We start from the raw sequence: 10,556 nt of genomic DNA on the forward strand, positions 1-10,556 counted from the left end.
AGAAAGCTCTGGTCCTGAAACCATAATATGTTATTGTAATATTGTTTTAAGTACATTCACAATTTATATTACTCATTTCTTTTCCCTGAGTTTGGATTCACAGTTTAGTAGGAATACTCTAGAAGACGTAGGTAGTGGGGGGGGTAAGGAAACAGTGTCTATGTCTAGCAGCACCTGGGAAAATACCTAACACCTGTTAATTCCAACCTCAGTTAACATTTTTCCCCCTTGAATCTGAATAGAGGGAGATGGCCGTGTTCCTTTTTATTCTTATGTTTAGATCCTCACTCCTGTTATATCTACCACCCCATATTATCACTATTCATAAAAACGAACAGCCCTTCCAAAGACATGCTATAAAATAAACCCTTCAGAATGGTGTCTGATTTAGAAGAGAAAGGCTCAACTGAGTAACTTTTATTCATACAGTCATTAGGGAAAACGAGCAGAACGGCCAGCACCTCCAACCACGGCGCCTTCTCCCTGGACCTGGTTCATTTGAATCATTCTGGGAAGTTTTTGCGTTGATTCTAAAGTTGGGGCTCTAAGGAAGCCTGACATATAACACAGGTGGAGACATTTTGGTCCAGGTGTTGGCCTCCAGTCTCACGGTGGGCTGGTGGAATACTGTTTCATCAAATGCTTGGGACAGAGATTGCAAACTCGCTCAGGCTTGATATTTGAAGGAAGAGGCAGTTTGTTTGTTGAGCAGGCATTACAGAAGGTTCCTCTGCAGTTCTTACACATGTTCTTTGTTAGGCTGCCATCCACCTGGCACAGCTGACAGACCTGTGGCTTTTCAGAGAGCAGCAGCTGATCCTGTTCATCCACAGGGTGTGACTGCCGCCTTGAAATGATGCTGTGTTCTTCACAGTGAGCAAATCAGATGAAGAGTAAGGAAAAGGCCTAACGTTAGGCTGTTTGAGTCTCTGTGGCTTTCTTCCAGGGGCTTTACTAGTTTAACATTGAATTTCCTCTTGAATCTGATGCTTCCAATCCATTTTGGGTTCTGGCTTCTGGGACCCCTTTCCTGGGATGCTCCTGTTGTTTTGTAACCTTCTTTCTCTTTCCTGTTTTAGTTCCAACTCAAGCTGGTTCCGCTGCCTGGTGAGCTCATCCGCTTCTAGCTGCAGACTGTTGATCTTGTCTCCAAAGTCCTGCTTGAAGAGCTGGTTGTCCAACTCAGCAGACTGGCGGCCTTGCTCAGCCTGGTGCAATCTTTGTTCCAGTTGTTTGATGGTAGCAGCCATCTGATTAGTCTTCTCTTCCAAGCGACTGTTTAGTTCACTTTTCTGTTTTACTCCTAAATCTGAACTCTGCAGCTTAAAGGCAAGCTCATGCTTGAAAGCCCTGAGATCATCCAGCTACTGCCGCAGAGACACCAGGGCATCCTGCTTCTCACAGACATCCTTCTCCAGCATCTTCATGGCCAGTTCCATCTCCTATCTTATGCTGATCTGGAGCTCCAGTTCTTTTTCAATATCCAGTCGTAATTGTGTTTCCTCCTTTAAATGCTTTCTTGCTTCACTCAGTGCTTGCCCTTCTGAAGTTCTGTCTTGCTTAGGACCCTTCCGATTGGATTCCAATATATAGGAGCTTTCCTCTTTCACTCGTTCCATTTCTTCTTGCAAGGTAATAATCCTGTTGTTTGCAACTGCAAGCTCTTCTGTCAGTTTAGTGTTGGATTTTTCTAATGCATCCACTTTTGCCTGAAGGTTGTTTACAGTAGCATTCAGATGTCTGTTGAGTTCTTCAACATAGTTCTTCTGGTCCAGAATTGCAGTAATCTGGCCATCTCCTTCACTACCTTTACTGCTGTTCCCATCCTTGAGATACATTGAAAAATCTATAACTCCAACCTGAGAGTCCAAATCTTCTCCTTTCATACAGAAATTGGCATCAATGACATTCAGACCCACCAACAGACCAGCAATTATAGCTCCTTCTTCTTCCATCATGAGGGCATTGGGTTCATAGAATTCACTGAGAAGTTCTTTCTTGTTGCTCAAAGCTTTCATATATTCTGAAAGTTTCTTTTGCATCAATGCCAGACGCAGCCAGGCTCTTCCTCTGCCTACTGGTGTCTTAAGTCCTGGAAGATCTTTGACACTTGCTGTTATATCTGCAGCTTCTGGAACAAGCTTTTCTACCAGTTCAAGGGGCCCCCAGACGGATTTATTTTGTCCAAGAAAAGTCTTCTTTGCTTTCAAGCCATGTTTTAGGCAGTGCTCCATCACCACGAAAAACTGCTGGAGTGGTGCATAGAGAGTCCAGAGTCCTTCCCAAGTTCAGAGCTGATTCAATCAGGCCCTTGATACTCAGCTTGGCCATGTTCATCAGGTTCATGCGTTCATTAGCCATGAGATAATTAGGGTGGTGCTTGCTGCCGCCGCCGCCGCCGCCGCCGCCGCCGCTGGGGTAGCTCAGCAGCAGGAAGGGCAGCGGGGAGCCCGGCGACGGCGGGGTCCTCCAAGTGCGCTGCTGAGACGGCGGGCGCGCTGCAAAGCCGGCGCCTCCATAGCCCGGATAGAGCAGGGAGAAGGGGGCGGCCCCCGGCGAGCCGGGCTCCGACTGCTCGGCTGGGGAGGCCAGAGGCGGCCCCGCCTCGTCCTCCGGCCGCTGCTCCCCGCCCCTCGCCTGCTCCTCGCTGCAACTTTCCGCGCCGGCGGTGGGCGGCGGCGAGGTCTCAGCCATACTGCCTCCTTCCCGAGCAGCCGCCTCCGACTCGCGTCCGGGCCTGGACGGGGGAGAAGAGAGTCAGGGCGGGAGCCGCCGCCTCGTCCCGTCCTCGCCACCGCCGTCACCTCTCTCCTGGGCCGCGAACGGGCGTCCGGGCTCTGCCGCCGGGCCTCTGCCCGTCCCGCCGGGGCGCGAGTCAGCTGGGGGGAAGGCCCCTCCCGACGGCGCGGCCTCCTCCCCCATAGTGTTCTTTTTAACATGAGATTAAACATGAGTAATTGTGAGACTCAGTTTGGCTTCTACTGCTTACTGGTCATGAATAAATTAATATAATTATTCTGATTAGTTCCTTGCATTCATAAAAACTAGGAATAACAGAACCTAAGAAGTCCTAGAAATGTTTTTGTCAAGCAAAAGCTGATTTCCACAAATGTTCCTATTGGAGGTGTTAGAGCACTTCTTCTCACATGAAGTATGGTATGGAAAACCACTGTACCATTATCACATGGAGTTCAAAATGCCGTCAAAGGAGCAGCCCTTGTAGAGGTCATTTTAACTTTTCAGTAAAACATAGAACTTAGACATAAATATTCACACTAAAATCTGAGATTGCCCCTAAATATCAAGACACTTTCCTATTGCCTTTACACCCAGTGCATGGAACACACCAGGCTCTCAATAAATGTGTAAATTAGTGACTGAAATGAATGAAGAAAAGAACAAAAGGAGATGAAAGAGAAAAAAGAAGAGAAAAAGATAGGCTTTCTTTGCTAACATAAAATAAATCAGAATTTCATGTCTGATCATCCCAACATATAGCTGTATTTCATATTTTTGGTTTACATACTCATCCCATAAAATTTACTCTGAAAAGAGCTTCCATATTTTAATTCTTGAATAGAATGTAAAGGACTTGGTATCTGAGATTTTTTCAGCAGCTACAGGAAAACAAACTTATCTTCTTAACTAAATCCTACAAGAAATCATTTGGAAATTCCCCTTGATATCTGATCCTCAAGAACAAAAAAATCCAAGCTTACATTTGGAAATTATTCACATCTATGATGGGAATGGTAGCAAACCCTGGAATGGTGGAGCAAACCCAAGGATGATGCTGAATGAAGTCTGTCCTCTGCCAGGTAGAACATGCAAAGACAAACCAGGGTCCTACAGCAAGAACTAAAGTGGAAGGGATTTGACAATGGGGTGCAGAGCAGCGGCTGCCATAGTTAATAACTGGTGATGTGGGGACAGATGGAAATCACTAGTTAAATGCCACTTTCAAAACTACTAGAAAAGCTTTATACCTTTACTCTGGAGCAAAGGAGGAGAAGGAGGGAATCAATTCCTGCCTGGAGTAATCAAGCACCTAACTCAGTATGCAAGAATGACAGCTAACTTTTTGTCTTACTGATATGGAAACTTAAATTAATTAAAAAGAAGGCATGTGGCACAAGTATAACTTCCTACATCAATATTTTATAAACTACAATTTGTGAGCAATTAATGAGACATGCAATCACTTTATGCATCTTGCCTAGTATTTTTAAAAATAAAATATATTGGAATATATTCAAATAGAAAAATATCAGAAGAGTTATGTGAGCAGGCTGGCAGAATTGAGTTTTCTACCATCTTCCTCTTGAAGAATACTAATCTTGACAATTACTCATAGATGTGATTGCCACTGTGAAAGTCCTAGAGTCCAGCAGAAAAGTTCTAGCATATCACTGAAGCAAAAGAAAATCCAAGATTGGAAGCATTGAAGAGGATAAGAGGAACAATTTTCACTTTACTGGCAACATTCTGCATACCTCACCCATACATACCCCACATTGTGACCAGTTCCCTGTTCACAGTTCTAAACTTGACAAGTATAAGTCTCTGCACATGAAATGCTTTCAGGTGAGCACATGCAGAAAGCCATCCTTTCTACATTAGAGGACTGGAAAAAAAGCAAAAAAACATAAGGATTCAGTGAAATCAAATGAGAAGTTAACAACTGGCCTGGCTTTCAAAGATCAAGAGTAGACATACAGTCTTAAGAATTCAAGAGGGAACAAGAAGTATGGAGCAGGTGTATCCATAGAAGAGGTCTGAGAAATCCTCAGAATCTCTAGCAAGACTGACAGAAAGTTTTTCTCTACTGAAGCCAGTCAGTAAACACTGGAGGATATGACTGCTTCTTCAAATATAAGACAGCAATTCAAGAATTCAAAGAACAAGAAAACAAATCAATGAAGAATGGTATCAACAAAAGGGCACAATAATTTTCCATTAACTGATCAAAGAAATGGGGATCTGCAATTTTCTCAATAAAGAAATCAAAATGGTTATTTTAAGGAAGTTCGGTGAACTAAAACAGAAAGATAATTAACAAAAATCAGAAAAATAATACATGATAAAAATGAGAAATTTAACAGAGGAAGAAATCATTTTAAAAAAGCAGAAATTCTGGAACTGAAGCATACAATGAATGGTACAGAAAAATGCAATAGTGAGCATCAATAGCAGACTTGATCAAACCGAAGAAAGAATCTGTAAACTTGAAGACAGTAAACTTGAAGTTGTCAAGTAGGAGAACAAAGACAAAAGAATGAAAAAGGACTGAAGAAAGCCTATGTGCATTAAGAGACACCCATCAAAAGAAAAAACTTAGGCATTGTAGAAGTCCCAAGAGGAGAAGAGAGGGAGAAAGCTTGTTTAAAGCTTTCTTGACTTTAATGGCCAAGAACTTCCCAAATTTGGACAGATTTGGACACCCAAGTTCATAAAACACATAGGTCTCCAAACATATTCAATTAAAAGAGATCTTCCAGATACATTATAATAACACTGTCTAAAATCAAAGAAAAATAGAGAATTTTGAAAGGAGCAAAAGAAAAGAAACTCATACAAGAAAACCCCCATCAGGCTACGAGCAAATTTATCAGCAGAAGTCCTGCAGAAAGAAGAGAGTGGAATGATATATTCAAAGTGCTAAAAGAAAAAAATGCCAACCCAAAATACTTTACTCTGTAAAACTGCACTTCAGAAATGGAGAGATACTTTCCCAAACTAAAACTGAGGACATTCATCACCACTAGATCTGCCACATACTGGTCAAGGCATAGTCATATTCAGAATACCCTAATACAGCAATATGGTGATATGTAACTCACTTAACTTTAGTAAGGTTAAAATATAAAAGTATTCAAAATAACTATAGTTACAATGATTTTTAATGGATACACAATATAAAAAGATGGAAATATAAAAAGCTATGGTATTGAAAACATAAAATGTGGAAGGGGAGTAAAAGGGTAGAATTTTTATATGCAATCAAAATCAAGTTGTTACCAGCTCAAAAGAGACTATTATAACTACAGTGCTTTATGTGAATTTCATGATAACCACAAAGCAAACATCTCTAGTAGATAAACAAAATATAAAGAGAAGGGAATCAAAGTATACCACTAAGGAAAATCATTGATTCATAAAGGAAGAGAGCAAGAGAGCAAGAAAGGAATGCAAAATTGCAGGAAAGCAATTAATAAGATGGCATTTGTAAATCATTACTTATCAATAATTACTTTAAATGTAAATGGATTAAATGTTCCAATCAAAAGATACAAAGTGGCCACATTGATTTTTAAAAAAAGAATACCCAACTATATGCTGAAGAGACTTACTTCAGCTTTAAGGAGACATGTAGACTGAAAGTGAAGGGATAAAAAAGATAGTACATGTAAATGGAAACCAAAAGAGAACAGGGACAGCTATACTTAAATCATAAAAAACAGACTCCAGGTCAAAAATTGAAACATACTAGGTCATTACATAAGGATAAAGGGGTAAATTCATCAAAAAGATATAACAATTGTAAATATATATATATCCAACATCAATATATAATATAAATATATTAAGCAATATTAATAGATATTAATGGAGAAATAGATGATAGTATAATAACAGTAAAGGACCTCAATACTCATTTTCAATAATGGCTAAATCATGCAGAAAATCAATACAGGAATATTGGACTTGAACTACACTTTAGTATAGATGGACCAAACAGACATAAACAGAACATGCCATCCAACAACAGAAGATACATATTCTTTCCAAATACATAGAACGTTCTCCAGGATAAATCATATGTTCTGTCACAAAACAAGGTTTGGCAAATTTAAGAAGTTTGAAACCATATCAGGTATCTTTTCCAACAACAATGATATGAAATTTAAAATAAAATATAAGAGGAAAACTGGAAAAATTCACCAGCATGTAGAATAAAACAATAGAGTGCTGAGCAACCAAGGTGTCAGAGATGAAATCAAAAAGGAAATTTAAAAATGTATGTTTAAAACAAATGAAAATGGAAATACAACACACCAAAACTTATGGGCTACAGCAAAACTAGTTTTAAGAAGGGAGTTTATAGTGATAAATGCCTAAATTAGGAAGAAATATGATCTCAATGGAAACAACCTTACTTTATACCACAAAGAACTACAAAAAGAAGAATATATTAAGTCTAAAGTTAGCAGAAGTAAGGGGATAACAAAGATCAGAGCAGAAATAAATATAGTACAAACAAGAAAAACAACAGAAAAGTGAAGACAAGAGAGGGTTTTTGAAAACCTATTGTGAGACTATACCAACAAATTGGATGACCTAGAAGAAATAATTAAGTTTCTAGAAATATGCAACCTTCTAAAACAATCAGGGAAAAAAGTCTGAATAGACTAATAACAAGTATGGAGATTGAATCAGTAATCAAAAATATTCCAACAAAGAAAAGCCCAGTACCTGATGACTTCACTGCTACCTCTGTAAAACATTTCAAGAATACTTCTCAAACTTTTCCAAAAAATTGAATAAAAGGCAACACTTCTAAGTTCATTTTATGAAGCCAGCATTACCCTAATACCAAATTCAGGTAAAGATAAGACAAGGAAAGGAAATTATAGCCCAATATCCCTCATGAATGTAGATATGAAAATTCTCAGCAAAATACTCACAAACAGAATTCAACAGCACAAAAGAGTCATGTACCATGATCAAGTGGGATTTATCACTGGGATGCAAGGATGGTTCAACATATACAAATGAGTAAGTGTAATTACTAGTCCACATTAACAGAATGAAGGGTAAAATCATATGATCATCTCAACAGATGCAGAAAAAGCATTTGACAGGATTCAACAGCTTTTACAATGCAAACTATTGATTAATTAGGTATAGAAGGAACATACCTCAACATAATAAAAGCCACATATGACAATCCCACAGCTAACATCATACTCAACAGTGAAAAACATGACAAAGATATCCACTCTCACCTTTCTAGTCAACATATTACTGAAAACCTAGCCAGAGCAATGAGACAAGAAAAAGAAATAAAATGTGTCCAAATCAGGAATGAGGAAGTAAAATTATCTCTGTTTACAAATGACATAATCTTAAATGCAGAAAACCTTAAAGACTCCTCCACGACATTGTTAGAACTACTACATGAATTCAGTAAAGTTTCAAGATACAAAATCAATATGTTGATATGAGTTGTATTTCTATACCCTAAAACAAAATATCAGAAAGAGAAATTAAGAAAATAATCCCATTTACTATAGCATCAAAAACAGTAAAACACTTAGCAATAAATTTAACCAAGAGTGTGAATGATCCATACATTGAAACCTATAAGATATTGATAAAAGAAATTGAGGAAGACAGGAATAAATGGAAAGATATTCCATGTTCATGGATTGGAAGAATTAATATTGTTAAACTCTCCATTTATCTACAGATTCAGAGCATTCCCTGTCAAAATTCGATTGGCATTTTTTATAGATAAAAAAATCTTAAAATTCACATGGAACTGAAAAAGACCCTTAATAGACAAAACAGTCTTGAAAAAGAAGAACAATGCTGGAGACATCACAATTCCTGATTTCATAAAACTATAGCAATAAAAACAGTGTAATATTGTTATGAAAACTGACACATACACCATTGGAACTGAGTAAAAAGCTTGGAAATAAACTCATGCATATACAACCAACTAAGATCAAGTAATCTTTGTCAAGAAGATAAAATGGGGAAAGCATAGTCTCTTCAATAATTAGTGTTGGAACTATCTATCTATGAAACTGACTATCTTACACCACTCACAAAAATTAACTTGAAATGGATTAAATGCTTAAATGTAAGACCTGAAACTGTAAAACTCCAAGAATAAAAAATACAAGAACATGTCCTTGACATTGATCTTAGCAATGATTTTTTTTGGACATAACATCAAAAGCATGCACAATGAAAGCAAAAACAAACAAATGGGACTACATCAAACTAAAAAGCTTGTGTACAACAAAGAAAACAATCAATAAAATGAAAAGCAAGCCTACAGAATGGGAGAAAATGTTTGCAAACCATATAGTTGAGAAGAGGTTAATATTCAAATCATATAAGAAACTCCCACAACTCAGCAACTAAAAGAAAATCTCATTTAAAAATGGGAAAGGGACCCGAATAGACATTTTTGTAAAGAAGATATATAAATGTCCAATAGGTACATTAAAATATGCTCAATATCACTAGTCGTCAGAGAAATGTAAATTAAAACCACAATGGAGTGTCACCTCACACCTGTTAGAATGGCTTTTGTCGAAAAGATAAGACATAACCAATGTTGGCAAGGATGTAGAGAGAAAGGAACCTTTGTATGCTGCTGCTGGGAATGTAAATTGGTGCAGCCACTGTGGAAAACAGTATGGAGGTTTCTCAAAAAACTACAAATAGAACTATCATATGATCCAGCAATCCCATTTCTGATTATATATCTGAAGTAAGCAAAATCAGTAGCTCAAAGAAATATCTGCATTCTCACATTCATCACAACATAATTCACAATAGCCAATATTTGAAAACAACCTAAATGTCCATTAACAGGTGAATTAAGTAGACAGGTATAGTAGTACAGCATGGAGAATATAGTCAATGATTCTATAACATCATCTATGTTGATAGACAGCAACCACACCAGAGGTGGTGAGGAATTAATAATATGGGTAACTGTTGAACCACTGTGTTATATATTTGAAACTAATAAAAGATTGTATATCAATGATATTCCAATAAAAAACATTGCTTTTTAATTTAATTTACATTGTTAACATTTCCTTCACTTTTTGAAGTCTAGATGAGGTGGTCCATTTTATTGTGTAATGGGCCAGATAATAAATATTTTAGGCTTCACTTCAGCCATACAGTCTCTTCAAAACTATTTGGCTCTGCTATTGTACTGTGAAAATAGCCATAGACGATAAATAAGTTAATGAGCATGACTGTGTTCCAATAAAACTTTATTTATAAAAAACTTCATTAAAAAAACTATAGGCAGGCCCTAGTTTTTTGAATTGTGGTCTAGACAATCAACAAATCGGTAAATCATTAGCCTTGCTGTTTGCTGATTTCCCTGTGGCAACACTCTCACCATTGTCTACTTCAGGTCACCAGCATGAAGTTACTAATAGTGAAGTTAGGGGGAGATGCACTGAAGCATACCATTTACAACATCTCCACCATACAGATACAAGATACAAATGACCTGAACAGCACAGATAACAGTGAAATACAGTAATTAGGAAGGGATGAATATTGAGTATTTTTTACCAATATTTTTATATAATTTATTTAATTTTAAACTTATATAATTTCATTCTGATTAATGGCTATAATTAAAAGCTGGGGTGCAAAATTCCTGAAAGTTTAACAAATAGTTCTCACAAGCCAGTGCGGCCCATCCAGCATCCTGATAGTTCCATATTCTAGTCTCCTACTCTCGGGTCCCCTCAGGGAATGGAGAACAAGCCCAGGCCCTGGTCCTTGTTCCT

General features: G+C 37.8%; 1 protein-coding gene across 1 annotated transcript; it reads right to left on the minus strand.

The window, feature by feature from the left end:
* Positions 1–441: 441 nt before the first annotated feature.
* On the minus strand, positions 442–2,709 carry LOC108406330 (protein RUFY3-like). Its single transcript, XM_036994474.2, is given in 4 exon segments — positions 442–847; positions 912–967; positions 969–2,265; positions 2,267–2,709. Coding segments are annotated over 4 exon segments (2,022 nt in total). The 5' UTR covers positions 2,695–2,709; the 3' UTR covers positions 442–606.
* Between the last annotated feature and the right edge of the window lie 7,847 nt (positions 2,710–10,556).

The sequence above is a fragment of the Manis javanica genome, chromosome 13, assembly GCF_040802235.1.
Source record: "Manis javanica isolate MJ-LG chromosome 13, MJ_LKY, whole genome shotgun sequence".
Taxonomy (NCBI): Eukaryota; Metazoa; Chordata; class Mammalia; order Pholidota; family Manidae; genus Manis; species Manis javanica.